Source organism: Panthera onca, chromosome D3, assembly GCF_046562875.1.
Source record: "Panthera onca isolate mPanOnc1 chromosome D3, mPanOnc1 haplotype 2, whole genome shotgun sequence".
NCBI classification, from domain to species: domain Eukaryota; kingdom Metazoa; phylum Chordata; class Mammalia; order Carnivora; family Felidae; genus Panthera; species Panthera onca.
In genome coordinates this window covers 22,325,915-22,343,940 of record NC_138350.1, presented here as the reverse complement: position 1 = coordinate 22,343,940, position 18,026 = coordinate 22,325,915, and the positions used below count along the sequence as shown (strand labels likewise).

Below are 18,026 nucleotides of genomic sequence, written 5' to 3'. Positions count from 1 at the left end.
GGCTCCCCACTCACCTGCCTTTCCTCTCTTGGCCTCGTTTTCTCCAGCTGAAATACAAGGGGCTTGGGTCCGAATCTTTTTAGAAATTCTAATGATACTCATAATCACCATCCCTCCACTCACATACACAAAACACAATTTCGCATTAAAACTTTACCAGTCGCTTCCCCCACAGATCTGAGTGGTGAGGAACCTCTGTATTTCAAGAGCTACTGTTACTTGCAAAAAGCAAGTTGCAAAACAGAATGTACAATCTTCTTAAAACATAAATATTAACACTTACTTGTAAATGCATAAAAGAACCTGGAAGAATATATATAATAAGTGGTTCCAGAGCTTATCTCTGGAAAGTAGGGTTGCAGGGCCTTTCACTATCTACTTCAGACATTTTTGTAACTGAATATTTTTTTTAACAAGTGCATGCTACTTTGAGGGATTTTCCCCCCATTTAAAATATAATCCTATGATATTATCACCAACAATCTCAAATTCTCAAGACCATTGATACTTTGGTTGAGCAGAATGATAATGAGCACTCAGGTTTCTGAAGTCTGATTGACAATAGATTAGCAGGATTAAGCCATGACTTGACACTTACCAATGGGTTCCTCGGAGCAAGGTAATTAACCTATCTAGGCCTCACTTTATTCTCAAAAATGGGGTTAGTAGTAACTCCTACACCTCAAAGGATTTCTTACATTGGCAAGAAGAAAAATGTAACCATGTCTTTTTTTTTTTTTAAGGAAAGACTCTTTTTTTTTTTTTTTTTTTTTTTTTTTTTGAGAGAGAGAGAAAGAGCTCGCACACACTAGTGGGGGAGATTCTCTCAACCAGGCTCTGTGACCAGCCCAAAGCACAGCATTATCCCAATGACTGTGAGATCATGACCTGAGCCTAAACCAAGAGTCGGATGCATAACTCGACTGTGCCACCCAGGCACCCCTAAAAGGAAAGGCTCTTGAGTGAGGCAGACTCTTAAGACCCTGCCTGGGTCCCCAGGGGAGGTGTCACATCTTGTAACTGCTTTCATTGGCCCTGGCCAATGTCTTCCCAGTTGTTGGGTCTCACACTGGACCACTGGAAGGTCCCCACAGGGCTAGGAGTCCATAGGACAAATGTGGCTAATGGAATCTGGCTTGTACTCTTGTGTCTGGCACCAGTTCAGCAATGGGGATATAAAAAACCCAGACATCACCTCATTGCTGTTTCATCAAAAAAGGAGACTTTCTCCCTGCACATCCCTGCAGAGGACAAATTCTTGCTGGCTGTGTGGCCTGGGAGGGAGCAGGAAGAGAGGTAGGAAGAATCTGGGGAGTTCTCCCCATCTTGGGGGTCGGAGGGCAGCCTGTGTCATGGTAACAGCCATGGGACTGGCCCCTTGGTAACCATGATAACCTAGGTAACCACGCACTGTGTGGGCACCTGACAAGCATAAACCTCTCCTCCCCTCCCCACATCCTATGAGGGAGATACTGGCATCCCCTTCTAACAAGGGGTGAGGGTCCTTGTCTGAGGTCACTGAGCTACGGTGGGGATTTGTCTCCAGTCCAAGTGACTCCAAAGCCAGTGTTCTCAGCATCTTGGGAGCCAAGAGGCCTGTGGCATAAGCACAGATCTCCTCAAATGCCATGTGTGACCTTGGACAGGTCTGAGACCCTTCCTGAGTATCGCCTCAGGGATTTTCAGAGGAGAACTTCAGGCCACCCAACCTCCTCCTCCAGGATAGTTCTGCCATGAGTTAACATGTTAGGCTTTCCTGGAAGATTTGGTATGAACAAAGGGCCTGACAGCCTCAGAAAGAAAAATAAAACAAAAAGCAAACAAACAAAACCTCCACAGGACCAGAGAGTCTCCAAGAGCTAGGGTATTCCCATAGTCCTGGATACCCGGTGTGCTCTTTCTAAAGGCTGATCCAGCCCTGTCAGTTCCCCTGGCCCTGCCTGTTCTGTCCACCCGGCTCAGGGTCCTCATGGCTTCTCATCTATCCCTGCTCTAAAGGACTTGGGGGTCCCTTCATGCCTCATTAGGTGCTGGTCAGAAAACTGGAGACTCTGTAAGCTTTTCAGGACTCCTCAGCTGGCCTGCCCAAGGCAGTGCCCCAGCATGACTCGGCAGAGGTGGGCCTTGCTGACCCCCATGCCCTGTCTTCCTCTCCTCTCCTCTCCCCTCCCCTCCCCTCCCCTCCCCCCCTCCCCTCCCCTCCCCTCTCCTTTCCTCTCCTTTCCTTTCCTTTCGTTTCCTTTCCCTGTCTACAGGGTCATTGCCAGGACAGGGGGCTCAAGGATGTTTCGGGAAAAGTTATGAATCCAGATTTTTATGTTAAATCACCCAGCTGTCAGATGTTGACAACTGTACCAGTCATTTGCTATATGACCTCAGACCCATTCCCTGCTCTTTCTCTGCTTTTCTTGGCATCCCAAGTGCTCATTGGGAAACTACATTTCCCAAGCTCCTCTGCCAACGGACTCTGGTTAGGTTCAGCCAATGGGAGGCATTAAAGAAAGACTGGCAGGTAGGAAGAGGCCAGGGTATTTCCCAGCTCTCTGTGCAGTGCCTGGATCTCCTCCAAAGCCACTGTGCCCTCCAAAGCCAGCCCATCCTCCATGTGTCCAGGTCACAAGTTTGGGTAACCACCCCCTTACTGCCTCCTATTTGGCTTTTCAAAATTGTCGCTACTAACCCCCATAAAGTGGTCTCTGTTTTTGTGATAACAGCAATTGATTCAAATCCTCTTTTTTCTGCACTTTTTAATCACAGTGTAATATATATAACATAAAATTTACCATTTTAACCATTTCTAAGTGTACAATTCAGTGGCATTAATTACATTCACAATGCTGTGCAACCATGACCATTATTTCCAAATGAATTTTTTTAATACCCTTGGTTGGGGGAGGGGCTGAACCAAGCTGCTCCACAGGCCACATCAGCCTGTGGGCTGACTGCTCGTGACCTTGGCTTTGCAGGTGGCAGATATTCTCTCATGTATTCCCCTGCCTGAGCATCCCAAATCTCACGATATTAATGGGAAAGGACAGATGACCCCAATTCCACACAGGAAACTGGAGCTCAGGCAGGCCATGGCTACTGACCAAGACACCCCATTCCCAGCCCTATGCTCTTACTCCCAGCCAGCTTCCTGTTAGCCCCCTTCCCCTGGTCTTCAAAACTCAAACCTCCACACACAGGTCCCCTGCTGCTCTGCCCCCCAAGACAGTAAACTCCTGCCATGGGCTTCCCCTCAGAGTGTCACCCGGGGAGTAGGATAGGGGTGAGATCCTTGGGGTCTACATACCCAAGGACACCACTCTCTGGGCACCAAGTAAGAGTAATAATAATACCAACAACAACAATAATAATACAACCTAATGTTTATTCACATTCAATTCCTTCGGCATGTAGAAAGGAAGGGAGAGCTGAGGATCTTGCATCCCCGCTTTCCAGGGGTCAGATAGAAATTTGGAAAAGCTCAGAACAGAGGCCTTCGTAATTAAAACAAGCCGACTACCAACTTATCGGGGACCTATTACATTCCCCAAGCAGGTGCTTTGTCTCTTAATCCTCATGAGTGTCCTGAGAGAACAGAGGCTCCTTAAGGAGGCAGGCCCATCTGGTTCCACAGCAGGAAGGGGTGGAGCCGGGACTCGGACCCAAGTCTCCTTGTACCCAAAGACCATGGCACCTCCATACCCCTGTGCTCATTCTCGCCTCCCTGCCTTTGCATGAGCTGTTCCCCTACGCTGGACTACCACCATGAGGGATAGTAAATTGGACGTCAGACTGTGTTGAAGGGGTCCCCCATGGCTTGCCGCAGCCCTTCTGCCATTGCCGGGCAGGGCCCTGGACCAGTGCCCAGGCTCTGCTGCAGCCTGAGTCGAGCGAGGCAGGCCCTCAGCCAACTGCTGAAGAGGCACAATGGCAGTGGGGAGAGGGAACTCGGGCAGAGGACAGAGGCTTTTGGGGTACCCAAATCTCTGCCAGGGCATGGTGGGCACTCTGTGTCAAGCCCTGAGCCTCTGTGGGTGACGGGGAATCTCATAGGTGTGGGTTTAAACCTGGCTCTGAATAACACAAACCCAGGTTTGTCTGTGAACACACAGATCTGCTCTGAAGGACATTTGTGAATCATCCTAGTCGCCTCCAGGGGAGGAGCTGGGTGGCTGGGGACAGAAGATAGGGAGGCTTTTCATCATCTACCCTTTGGGCCTCTGGGCTTTTAGCCATTAATAAATCATTTAAAAAGTTTAAACTCTGGTAAATCACTGCTGTGTGACCTTGAGCATGTCACTTAACCTCTCTGAGCTTTTATTTCCCCAGCTCTAAAATAGGGTTAATCATAGCACTTACTTCATAAGGAAAGAGCAAGGCATAAGTGAAAGTATTCACACACCGTGCTTAGCATGATGCCCGAGACACAGGAAAAGCTCTTAAGTGGGACTGCTATTATTATTATTAATATTGCTATTACTACTATTGGCCATTTGCCTGTCAGACCTCAAGTAAGGGCTACTGCAAAGTTCTCTGACACCTTCCAAAGTCTCTTCCTCGAGACTGAGGTCATCCCAGCAAATGCCGGCTCTGTTACTGTGACTTGGGTAGGTCATGTCACCTTTCTGTGCCTGAGCTTCTCCCTCTATGAAACAGAGATACTAGAACTTGCCCACTATTCACAAGATTATTAACAATCAAGACTTACCACATATGGTGGCAGGCACAGGGGGTGCCAAGGTGAGGGCAAGGGGCTCACAGTCTGGTGGGAAGGCACCTAAATTAACAGATGCTTGGGGCACCTGGGTGGGCCAGCTGGTTGAGTGTCCTACTTCGGCTCAGGTCATAATCTCACAGTTTGTGAGTTCAAGCCCCAATTGGGCTCTGCTCTCAGCACAGAGCCTGCTTCGGATCCTCTGTCTTCCTCTCTCTCTGCCCTTCCCCCCCGCTTGTGCTTCCTCTCTCTCAAACATAAATAAACATTAAAAAAATAAATTAACAGATGCTTGCGACAAGAGAGATAAGTGGGAGATGGGGGAAAGGGAGCGAAGAGAGGCCAGCAAAGGAGCCTAACCCAGCCAGGGGTGGAAAGGGCACCAAGGAAGCCTTCCTGGAAGAGGTGTTGCCACAGCTGAGCACTGAAGGATGACTAGGAGTTGGTCAGTCAGAGGAGAAAGAGAGTCAGAAAACACACTGCAGGCAGGGGAAGCTGTAAGAACAAGGGCTAGAGGTGTAAGACCCAGTGGGCTGTTCCAGAACAAGCAGGAAGGAAATGAAGCCAGGCCCACTGAGGGCAGTGGGAAGATGAGGAGATGTTTTTGTCACCGACCTCAGAGGACTGTCTGGTTTCAGACACCAGGTCTACGAGTTATCTGCTATGTAACCTTGGCCAAGGTACTTAACTTCTCTGTGCCAAACGAGGCAAACAGTGCTTACCCCATTCTGTTGTCGTGAGGGTAAAAGTGAGTTAATTCACGTAAGGTGCTTAGAACAGGGGCTGGCACACAGCCCTGTACTGCTCTGCCCTCCACAGGCCCAGGCACGCAGTGGCCTTCAAGGAGACTAAATTATTTGCTGAGTGGATGAACAAATGAGCAAACAGGGTGCCAAGTCCCAGGACCCCTCTGCTGACCCCCGGGGGTGGAGTCTGCTCTGGCCTCCCCGCTTTGTGCTCACCACACACACTTTGTGCTGGGATCACACAGATCACCTGGAGGCACACTGATGCTCCTGTCCCCCGCGCCACCTGGGAACCACCTCAGCCACAAAATGTCCATCGCTAGTTCATCCCCCATCCCTGACACTATCTGCAGGGACCTCTACAGGAGAGGCCCAGATTTGGGGAGCTAAGCTGCACTTTGAAGGGGAAGGAGACCCATGTTTATTGTCACCTGCTAGCGGTGTGTCTGGCACAGGGGTCCACCTCCAATAACTCAGGTCTGACTCTTCTGATTTTACAGATGAAGAGAACGAGGTTCAGGAAGGTGAGGACTGGCCGGGGTGGGGGTGGGTGGTGGGGGGTGGTGGAGATGAGTCCAGCCCAAGGTTGCAGGCTCCAAAGCTTGGCTTCTCCACCACCCCCATCACCCACCCTTTCTTAGCTCTCTCCTGTTTGCCTGGCCTGGTTGCTGAGGTCACACAGGAGACCTAGTTTCAAGGTAAAAGGTTCAGGGTCGGGGGGAGTTAAAAAGAAATCAGAAGGATGGATGTCAGTGCCGACACTTTCAGGATCATTCACACTGTACAAATGGGGAAACAGACCCAGAGAGATTCCATGAACCACTCTGAGGTGCCCAGCCCATTCATGGTAGGGCTGTGGTGGGACCTTGACCTTACTCTCAATACACAACGTGTCTCATTATCCCAGGTGCCTGGCAGGCTGTAGCCTGAGACAACCATGCTGTCTGCAGATGGGAACCAGGAAAAAAGGGGGAAGGAGTTGTCAGCAGGCAGTTTTGGGGGAGAGCACTCTGAGGGAGCTGCAAAGCAGGCAGTGCAGGTCCAGAGTGGAGAGTAGCACCCAGCAAGGGAAAGCACACCCCTCTATCCCTGCCCTCCATCCACCACAGCAACAGGGATGTTGCAGATGCTGCTGCGGCCCTGGCTGAGTCGCCAGCCAGCCTGGCTTACAGCTCTGCAGAGGGAGGGATGTGGGAGGAGACGCTGAGCCAGGCTCAGCTTGCTCTAGCTCAGCTCCAGCCGCAGTGAGAACAAAATGCCCAGAAAGGCCTCCCAGGGGGCGGCCTGGTGACCTTACCCTGCAGCTGGGCGGAAGGAGAGGGGTTCAGTTCCCTGCTTGGCCAGACCTGCAGGTCCAGAGAAAAGGGTCTTAAAGGAAGGGGGCAAGAAGGGGGCTTGGGGCTGCACAGAGGAGAAGCTTCTTCAAGCCCCAGGGCTGGGTCTGAAAAGGACAGTACCAGGAAGGGGCATCTAGGCCCTGACCTGGGGGACTTGATCATCTAGGACAGGGACAGGAGAGATGGAGACCTGACACAATTCACCATGTAACAAGATAGCTGAAATGGGGTGACAAAAGGCACTTGATCATGATATTAATGATAGCAATTAATAATAATGGTTCCCACGTATTAAGTGTAGTCACTGGGCCAGTCACTGTAAGCCTCAGTTCAGCTTCACCCAGGAGACACTATTTTTCCCCTTTTCACAGATAACTGAGGCCCAGAATGATAACATGACGGCTTGATCAATCCTAGCCTGGGAGACCCTTGCGTGTCCCTCCACCCAGGCTCCTCTGAGGTCCAGGGCTCTGGTTGTTGCCAGCCCTGCTCTATCCTTTGCCCAGTGCCTTAAATGCAATCTGCACTCAGTACTCAAGACGAATGGATGGGTGAAGCCAGTCCCACCTCGGGCAGAGAGAGGGAACATGCAATCTCCCCGCCCTTCTCTGCCTAAGTGGGGATGCATCCAACCTTGTGTCTGTATCTGGCAAAACTCAGTCTGATCTGAACCTCACAGTGTCTCAAGAGGTGGCCAAAATCTGGAAAATCACCCCATTTCACAGATGAGAAAATTGAGGCTCAGAGAGGTTATGCGCCTTGCTTTGGGCCCCTAGCCAGCCGGTGGTGGGTCAGGCTCCTTCCCCTCCTCCTGGAGTCTATCAGCCCTCTCTGAGGGAGGGCTGGACTTGCTACTGGGAATAAACAGTGCCAGTGATAGCTAACATTCAGACAGCACCTACAATGTGCTGGCATGTAGCATCTCATCGGATCTTCCCAACAACCTTTTGGTTTTTTGTGACAGTCTACTGAGATATAATTCACACACCATCCATCCAATTAAGCCACTTAAAGTGTACAAGTCAATGCTTTTTAGTATATTGTCGTGCAACCACCACCACAGTCGATTTCAGGACATTTTCATCCCCACAAAAAGAAACCCCATGCTCCTGAACAATCATCCTTCGATTCCCTCAACCCTCCAGCTCTAAGGAAACCATTAACCTACTTTCTTCTTTATACATCTGCCTATTCTGGACATTTCACATAAATGGAGTCATATAATATCCAAAAACTTTATGAATGGGTTATCTTATCCCCATTTCCCAGATGGCAGTAACTGAGGCTTAGACAGGTGAAAACCTTACTGAGGGCCTTTATAAACAATTTTTAATGCTTATTTATTTTTGAGAAAGAGAGAGAGAGCTGGGGAGGAGCACAGAGAGAGGGAAACAGAGGATCCAAAGCAGGCTCTGCACTGTCAACACAGAGCCGGAGCAGGGGCTTGAACTCACCAACTATGGGATCATGACCTGAGCCAAAACCAGATGCTTAACCGACCGAGCCACACAGGTGTCCCACCAAGGGCATTTCATGAAGCAATGATGGGTAGGCTTGAAACTCAGGCTCACCTGACTCAGAGGCCCTGCTCTTTGTCATTAACTCCACCAGTCAGTGAAAGCTAGAGCTCAAGGACCACCCCGCTCCTCCCCTCCCTTCTACCTGAACCCAAGGCCCCACCCCTAAATTCCTCCATCACATCGGGGGTTCTGCCAGGGACCCCTGTGGTTCTCCCACAACCTCTGCTACCCTCCAGGCCTCAGCGATGCCACCTCCTTTGGGACCTTCTCCCCGATTGCTCACCTTTCTTGGAGCTCCCACTGCCCGTGTGCATTTGCCCGTGGAAGACTGGGCAGCCAGGCTCCCTCTCTGTGTGGGAAGCAAACTGAGGCCCTGAGGAGGTGTTTGGGGTGACCTAGTGAGACCAAGTAGAAAGGGGACTGAGGCCAGATCCTCGAGTCCCACACCAATTCTCTCCCCACTGGCCTATTACAAAGGGGAACCCTTAACCTCCTCCATCCTCACTCCACCCCCAAAGTGGTGCCATTGAGCGTATGGGAAAGTGGAGGGAACTGACGCTCAGAAAGTCTAGTGACCTGCCCGAGGCTATAGACACGGAACCAGGCTTCACCTCCTGATTCCCCAACTTGCCCCCCCCCCCCAACATACTGGGTCAGGAACAGCAATTTGTGACTCCCATAGCCCCTGGACTTGCCCTTCTATCAGCCCTTATAAAACTGGTTCCTTATTTGTTCGTGGTAAGAGGAGGTGGGACTCCTGTCTTTGTGGCTGTATTTCCAGTACAGGCCTAGGCCTGGGCCTGGAACAGGTCTCAAGAAATGTTTGTTGAACAGATGATGGAAGAGAGGAAGAAAGGAATAAGGTTTGGGGGGCGGGGGGGTTCAGCTGCCTGCCCAGAGTCACACTATGCCATTTACTAACATCAGTTCTTCTGACTCCTAAATCGAGAACTTCTGGCATTTTGGGGTCCTGCACCTCTTGGACAACCACTCACACAATCCTACACACAGTTCTGAGGGCTCCTGGCCCCCTGTAGCTCACTCACAGGCCAGGAGTAGCATCTCTATACTGCAGGTGGAGAATCCTGTCCTATATCACACAGCCCTGTCCTGGGGACACGAGATATGAATGCACTTCATAAAAGCCTGAAGCATAGCACGCACGTCAGCTGTGTCATCTTCAACCGCGAGCCCGCACCTCGCTGCAGCCCCTGGCACACAATGCAGCAGTCCTGACACCATTCCTCTGCCTCTTCTGTCCTCAGACGGCCTCTGCCCCACCCCGGGGGCTGCCGCCAGCCAGGGACATGCAGGAATGCCCGTTAGTGCTACTTCAGCCACCATCAGACCTGGCAGCCTACACTAGCAGTATTAGGGACGGGGCCGCCTATATCTCTTATCTGGGTCCCCTGCTGACTCAGCAGGACCCTGCGTCTCCTCCCTCACCCCTAACACCACCTTGGTCTCAGGGGGCAGAGGGTGGCAGGGTCCAAAACTCGGGAACTCTCCCAGCCCCAGGATGGCGCAGCAGACAGATGTTTTTTGAGGGTTTTCTAGGCCAGAAGCGGTTGTCTTTTTGCTTATGTTTTCCACCAAATCTCAAATGAAGCTGGTATTATTAGCACCCCATTTTACAGATTCAGAAACTGAGGCATGGAAAGAAGAGGTCGCTTGCTCGAGGTGCTCTGAGGGGAAGTGGGAATGCTAGCACTCAGCCTTGGGTTGGTCTGACCTCAGCAGTGGGCTCTGTACCATTGGAGGAGTAAGCCTCCCCCAGAAGTTACCCCTGATTGGAGGTGTCTGCTCCCCCTCACCCATGTACAGTATCTGTCCTTGGAAGTCTAGCACCGGGACGTTCTGAGTGAAGTGGCAGATTTGCATTCATTAGAAATTCTCAGGAGATGCATGTTTTGCTGAACCTCAACTTGTCTCTTCATCTACGGTCATAAAATATTAAAGCCAGAAGGTGCCACTGCAATTAGGATTGTCTAGTCTCTACATCTTATGAAGGGGAAACTGAGGCTCAGCGATGCAGGGGACTTGGCCAAGGCATTCCCAAGTCGCAGATAACTGGGAACAAACCCAGGACTCTAGACATCATGTCAATGCTACCTAAAAGTCAAAGAATGTGAGCTCAGGAAACAATCAATGTCCAGGGTCTTCTGGCCCAAACCTCCCATTTCACAGAAGGGGAAACTGAGGCTCAGAGGAGAGTGGGGTAGGAGCGATATACAGGCAGGCAGAATGCACCATCAATGAACCCGAAAGTCCCAGTTTTTTTAATAGTGTGACCTGAGACACGTGAGGTGACCTGAGTCTAATCTGTGAAGTAGAAATAACGAAACTTACAGTGTAGGGTCACTGTCAGCGGTATAAAGGATGCTGGCCCTTAGGCCGGCACCCGACACATACTTAATACTGGCAGGCCCTTGTCATTTTCCCCGTCTGCCATCCTGCCTTCCAGATCAAACATTTTTCAGAACAGTGTAGTGGGTAAGACTGTGGACCGCTGCTCCAGCCACCTGTTAGCTGGGTAACCTTGGACTGGTTACTGTTCTGTGATTCTGGGCCCCAAATACCTCCTCCATTCAACGGGATGGCAAGTACAGTACCTCCCAGGCAGGGTTGTGGCGAAGTGGAAGTAGCACATGTGATGAGCTTCGTGTAAAGCCAGGCACGCAATAAGTGCTCAGTAAATCTGAGCTAACACTATTACTTGTTACTTGCATGGCCATGTCTCATGTCTGTCCCATCCCAGGCTGCAGGGTGTCTGCTCCACCAGGAAGGGGCTAGTCCCCAACCTCTAGGACTCTTCTGTCTCAGGACTGCTAATGCAGCAAGGGAAGGAGATCCCAGGGCTCTGCGCGGCCACACGGGATAGCCTGACCCAGCTCTGATTTCTCGGTGCCTGCCTGGTGACAGGAATTCTGAAAATACTGGACGAAATCCCGTTTTTTGCAGTCACGGAAGTGTCCCGAGCCCCCATTTTACAGGTGCAGAAACTGAGGTCTGAGGAGGGGGAGGGTGCTGCTCACAGATGCACGGGTGCCCTCGTTTGTGGCACCGTCCCCCAGGGACGAGCTTCTGCAGCAGGAACCCCTCCCAGAGCCCCGCCTCCTCTGCTTGGGGGTGGGCTTCTGGCCCTCCCCGACGCCCCGCGGCGTCCGTAGGGGGGACGTTACTCACAACGAAGGAGACGACGGCAGCCAAGGCCGCCTCCACCTTCCCTTGGTCCCTGGGGATGCCTCTGACCCGATGCCGCGGCGACTAAGGCTGCCGGGAAGTCGGGTGCGGGCTGAACGTCGCGTTCCCGGCTTCTCCGAGCCCGGGCCTTGGGAGGAGCGCTCCATAATCTTCCGTGGCCGGAGGGAGCGTTCGGGCGTTTCCGGCGCCGAGGGGCGGGGCTGAACGTGACGCAGACGTCACCGTCGCTGCCTGCAGAGGGCGCTTGTTGCGCGATTCGTTCAAGTCGGATTGTGGGCCAAGCATCCAGGAGGCACAGGAATCAGCTGTAGTCGTGGAACCTCGGTTTCTTGCTCTGGAAAGTGGGTTTGAGGACAAGTCTGGTGAGGCCGCAGTGGGACCTGGATAAATTTATGAAAGGAACTAGAAGAAACATTGATAAATATGCAGTTACTTAACCTTCCTCGGTTTGTTCATCTGTAAATGGGGATAATTGTACCTTCCTGCCCTGTGTATATTGTGAGAGTTGCAAACTGTGGGAAAAATGCATATCAAGGGCTTGGCACCTTGTAAGCACCCAGTAAATGGCAATATTTGTGGTAATAGGCAAACTGCCCTGCCAAGCCAGGAAATAATGTCCAAGACTTGGTTCCTGTCCTCAAGGAGCTCCAGTCGTAGAACCAGAAACAAAGCAGCTGGGAGCTGCAGTGAAAGTACTGGCTCGGAATCAGACCTGTCACTGACCACTTGGACCTCAGTTTCTTCCTCCTTTCTCTAGCCTGGCTTCCTTGGATTCTGGCTTGTGAAAAGCAGTCCAAGATGTATTATAATTAGATTCATAAAGTGGAGTAGAGACTTTGCAGTGTCTACAGACTCTAAAGTCACCACCAATTGGCATTTATTCATACAACAAACTTCACTGAGCTAATACTCTAATACCAGATCCTAGGGAAGCAATATTGAGTAGAGATGGCTCTTGCCCTTGGGGAGCTCACAGTTCAGTTAGGAGCATATAAACAGCCCTCTAGGATAGTGTTGGGCTAGAATGAGGGACAGGGAGAGGAACTGTGGAAGCCCAAAGGAAGCAGCTATCAAAACTTTGGCAGTTAGGGAAAGCTGCTGAAGGAGTGGATAACAAGAAGTAGCTGAAGGATGGAAAGGAGTTATGTGAAGGAAGGGTAAAGAGTGACTACTGGAGTGAAGGAAAGGATTTCAGACAAGAAGCTCATGGTGAAAGAGAATGTGGCAGAATCCAGAATTCCATGGAGGCAGCCCTGGAAGGCAGAGGAGATTTGGACAGAGAGGGATGTGGGCAGGGGAGGGCATACCAGTTCTCTCTGTCCATTCCATCCAGTCCTGCCCCCTCCAAAGACACCACGAGGGAACATGCTTGTGTCCTTCCATCTCTGCCTCAAGTACTTATGTCCCCACAGCTGCTTCACCCACTGCACACATCCTGAGCCCCAGGTGCAAGGACCACTCCCTGCACCCACAGGCCAGAAGACACAGGTGCCAGGGACTCCAGCACATGTCATCATCTAGGACCCAGGACATACACTTACGTAATGAGTAGGGCATAAGGCACATGGAGATGGAGGAAGGCTTAGAGTGGAGCGATGAAGCAAGAAGGCATTCCTGGGAAAAATCTAGTTGTGAACAGACAGGAAGATAGGACAGGGTGGCTATCTAGAGCCAGACTGTGAAGTTTTGTGCCTGGCAAGTGGATTAGCCTCTCCAGGCCTCACTTTTGTTACCAAAGCTTCTTAGAGTGGATGTGACACCATAATGAGAGAATGTATATAAAAGGCAAGAGCAGGAGCTGAATCAGTGAACTTGGTAGGCTGGTTGAGAACAGATCCAGAGGCAGTTCTGCTCTAGGGACACTGGCATAGAATGCACATCCCCAGGACCTTCAGCAAAGATTCTGACTCAAGAAGATCAGGGTGGGCCTGGGAATATGCATTGGTGACCAGCACTGGGGCAGAACTATTTTTAAAATTTTAATAAAAAGCACATTATCTCCACTAATTCCCCCTAAGAGCAAAGACCTCAAGTTCAGCTCTGTCTCCTCCTTCCTCCACCACTAATCTCCCCAGAAGCCAGGAAGCAGTCAGGCACCCGGCAGAGCTTTTTATGTGTAACTGAGTCCCCAGTCCAGGTCCTCCCTAGGCGCCTGGCTCAGGGCAGAGGAAGAGGTTTCAGAAACTTTCCTGGCATGTCTCCTCCATGCTGGCATTTGGTGCTTTTGGGTGGTCCCCGTGTGTCTTCACGCAGCTTGACTGCAGAGGGACAGGCCAGGAGGCGGCTGCCCCCAAATAAAGCAAGCTTCATGTCCACCAAGCCCAGGGCTGTGCCCACTTGCAGGGGCCTTTTTAAAGCCCAGTAATGCCTCATTTACCTGCTAACACCGACCATAAGGAATGACCTTTTATCAACTGGTAGTTCTCCCCTCAAGTCCCCAGAGCCCCAATTTAAACTCATTGGCATATAATCTTTCTAAAATTTACTATGTGCTGCCTTCTCTTCTGGAATAAAGAGATGAAACATCACTGAAACCTTTTTTTTCCTGAGACCCATTGTGGAAACTGGAAAGTACAGGAGGTTTAGGTGTGAGCCACAGCCCCTCCACTACTTTGCTCTGTGACCTTGGCAGGTCACTTACTTTCTCTGACCTAGATCTTCTACTTTGTATTAGAGGATACCCTGCAGATCTAGTGAAGTTGTTGCAGACACCACATATGTAGGTGGCTAGCACACAGCAGGCAGGTGCTCACCACATGGAGGCTGCCAAAATTGTTTTCTTGATGACTCCAGATCTTCACTGTGAACATCAATTATGGTTCCATGACCACTTTCTATTTATCAGTCTCTCCTCTGGTCAGGTCATCCAGAAGGCTGAGTTGGCTGTCATCTTAACTTCCTGACTATACTGTCTGGAAAGCCTCCTCCCCCAGAGACAATGCCAGTTCTCAATGCCCCTTGCTTCCCCCAAGGTTACAGAAGGAGTGCCCAGAGCAAAGCCCCAGTCAGCTGTGATGGAACTGGGAGTGTTGGGTCCATTTCTACAACAGTGGTCCTATGGGAACCTAGTTGGGCCTTCCCATGAACGTGAGAGGTGGTAGCACAATCCCGTAGTTCATTATACCTGCTGCAATTGAATCCGTTAGACTTGAGTTCAAATCCAAGCTCCGCCACTTTCTAGCTGTGTATCCTGGGGCAAGTCACCCAACCTCTCTTGGCCTCCAATTCCCAGACCATGAAGTGGAGATAGTAACAGTATCTATCTACATCATAGGGTTACAGGGATGAGCAAGGCCAGAGGTAAACTCAGACGCACCTCCTCCCCTCTTTAGCTAAGAGCCTTCATTCCTATTGTTGCTTAGCCTCTTGCTCTATGTTACAAGAATATGACAGCATGTGTAACACAGAAAACCTCACCCAGCTGCTAGAACTGGTCCCTTAGGAAAGCCCAATGAATCACCTCACTCCTAGTCTAGGAACCACAGCCCCAAATCATTCATCTATGATTACCCACAAAGGGAACTGGAGCAGGGGACATGGGGCGGATCAGTAAATCCACCCACCAGCCCATGACCTTTGCAGCAGAATTCTGCTTCCCACTTGGTGCCACCCCAGGGTGCAGACAAGTGGGCAGGCAGGCCTGCTGCAGGCTTTCATCAGCTGCAGGCAGGTTCCCTGGTGGTTAACCTGTGGGTGGACACTAGGAGGAGGAGGCTTATGGCAAAACTGCACGTAGTTCCGTTTTTTGTTTCCTTCATAAAAGGAGTAGGAGAAGGGAGGCTGCCTCCCTTTACTATAAATCAAGCCCTGCAAAAAATGGGACATCTCTAAGGAGGGGGGAGGAAGAGGGCAGAGATAAAGAGGACAGAGAAATTGGGGGAAAGGAAGAGGGATGTGATAACAGGGAAAATGAAAGGGGAAAAGTGGATAAAGGACAGGGAAAGGGGAGAATGTGGGGGCACGATGAAGGGGATGAGAGACAAGGAGAAAGAGAAATGCTTAGTTTTTTAAATAAGTCTATATACTTGATCTTAGTCAAAACCTGAGAAGCAATCTTCATAGATACGTGCAAAAAATTGCTGAAGTCAAAAAGGAATACTGAGGGAGACGGCAGCGGAATAGACAAGGCTGTAGCCCCAGCAAAACTGAGCACACAGCTGGGCTCACTAGGCTCCAAGCTTGAGGGCGGGGGCGAGGGCGGGTGGGGGAGTGAGGGCGGTGTACAGGGCACGTTTTCAAGCCCCCCTTTCCCCTTCCCTCCTCCCTACTGGGGCCTGAAGAGCCCGGCAGCCTGGGAGCTGTCCAGATTCCTGGTGCTGAAATGTATAGGCTCTTACTAGCCTGTCAGACAGAACTGCTCAGCCATTGGACAACTACTTGTTAAGCACCTACCATATGCCAGCTATTGTTCCAAGTGCCAAGGAAGGCAGCAGTGAATAAAACCGACAAAAATCTGGGCCCTTATGAAGCTTACAACCCATGGAAGAAAACAAGATAAGAGAGTAGAACTATCCATGTTATATCACTTTTTTGTTGTTGTTATAAATTGTTATAAATTATTGTTTTCAAACAAAGGTCATTTAATAAAACACAACCCTAATTAAGTAATAGCTGGTGATGGATTTTACATCTGATGCCAACACACACACACACACACACACACACACACACACACACACAGTATGTTCTATGTATGTGATTTGTCATTTCGCTTTTATTTTTTTTTTTTTTTAATTTTTTCAACATTTTTAATTTTTATTTTTGGGACAGAGAGAGACAGAGCATGAACGGGGGAGGGGCAGAGAGAGAGGGAGACACAGAATCGGAAACAGGCTCCAGGCTCCGAGCCATCAGCCTAGAGCCTGACGCGGGGCTCGAACTCACGGACCGCGAGATCGTGACCTGGCTGAAGTCGGACGCTTAACCAACTGCGCCACCCAGGCGCCCCTGTCATTTCGCTTTTAACAAAGTGCTAAATCAGTTACAATTTTCATACAATATTTAATGTGGGAAAAGGGACACATTTTATGGAGAAAAATAAAGGAGGAAGAGAATGAACAGTTTGGCAAATGCACCCCTAAACAATGGTCACATGCTGCTCTCCAGAGAGGTGACACAGTGGTACAGGATGCCAAAGTTGGGAGTGAGCCCTTATATAAAGGATGTGCTGACATTGGGTCACAGGTCACAGGGACTTTCAGTTGAATGACCCATCAGAGGCCAGACTCCAACCCTGGCCTGTCCCCTCTCTGGGTGATACTCATTCCTTCAACCTCAGGCCATCTGGGTCCCTACTGTGCCAGAGAAGTGAGTTTCCACCCTGTGTGTCCAGCACCAGTTTAGTTCTGGATGATTTGAGACACTGGGCTCACTTCTGCTTCATCAGTGGGTTAACTCAGGCAACTGACTTCCTCACTTTACTCATCTATAAAATAGCAACAATGATCCTTGCCTAGTGAACAAGGGTTGAGGAGGTACCAAGGAGAAAGTGGTGGCTGAGTTCTCTTTGCTATATACATGGCGGGGGAGGGGAGGATTCCCCCTTACTGAGGTCTCATTCTTTAGAGTCTCCAGTGCTCAACACAGGGTCTAACCCCATAGATGCTGAATGAATGAAGTGAGTGACATTAATGTTTGGTTGATGTTCATGGAGAACTGCGCTGCTTTATCCTTCACATTGAAGCCCTGTTCCTGAAGAGCACTAATCTTATGGTCCACAGGGGTTCTGGATAGTTTTGCCCCAAGCATCTTTGCTACAAGCATTTTTACCACATAACTAACTGGCCATGAAACAATTTTTCCTTAAAAGATAAAAAAAAAAAAAAAAAAAAAAAACTGGCTGGCAGTTTGGTTTGATAGTTTGTTGATTTCATCAACTAGCTGACAGTTTGGTTTCATTTCTCCATTGACATAGTGCTCCCGTTTGTATATAATATAAACTGCAGCCATTATAATGGTCTATACAGTTGTGCAGTCTTTTTAAAAAATTTTTAAATGTTTTTTAAACTTATTTTTGAAGTAGGGAGAGACAGAGCATGAGCGGGGGAGGAGCAGACAGAGAGGGAGACATAGAATTTGAAGCAGGCTCCAGGTTCCAAGCTGTCAGCACAGAGCCCGATGCGGGGCTCGAACTCACAAAATGTGAGATCATGACCTGAGCCGAAGTCGGAAGCTTAACCGACTGGGCCACCCAGGCGCCCCCAGTGGTGCAGTCTTGAACCCACATTTCCCATAGAACTTTGGGATGCCTATCAGTGGTCATGTGGCAATATGCCAAGAACAAACAACAGAGTAGAAGGCTTTCACAATGCAATACAAAACTCAGTTACAAATATGCATCCTAGTATTTGGAAATGGATACCTCTCTTAATGAAGGAAAAACTGTGATGCTAAATGAGATGAATCAGCAAGCAAAAAATGTGTAATACTATGAACAAATGACTTTGAGGTAAGTGCTTAGGTACAATCCACAAAATAAAGTCAATTATTTGCAGTATTGCCATGAATGTACACACAT

At 49.9% G+C, this 18,026-nt stretch overlaps 1 protein-coding gene across 3 annotated transcripts in view; it reads right to left on the bottom strand.

Moving 5' to 3' along the window:
- The window catches only part of AP1B1 (adaptor related protein complex 1 subunit beta 1), an 83,960-nt gene extending 72,292 nt beyond the window's left edge, over positions 1-11,668 (bottom strand). Inside the window, exon 1 of one of the 3 annotated variants that reach the window (XM_060612792.3) lies at positions 11,492-11,668. In XM_060612792.3, the coding sequence (XP_060468775.1) occupies positions 11,492-11,655 (164 nt within the window). In that variant the 5' untranslated portion in view covers positions 11,656-11,668. The remainder of the gene's footprint in view (positions 1-11,491) is intronic. The other 2 variants (XM_060612793.3, XM_060612796.3) reach the window with 2 other exon arrangements.
- Between the last annotated feature and the right edge of the window lie 6,358 nt (positions 11,669-18,026).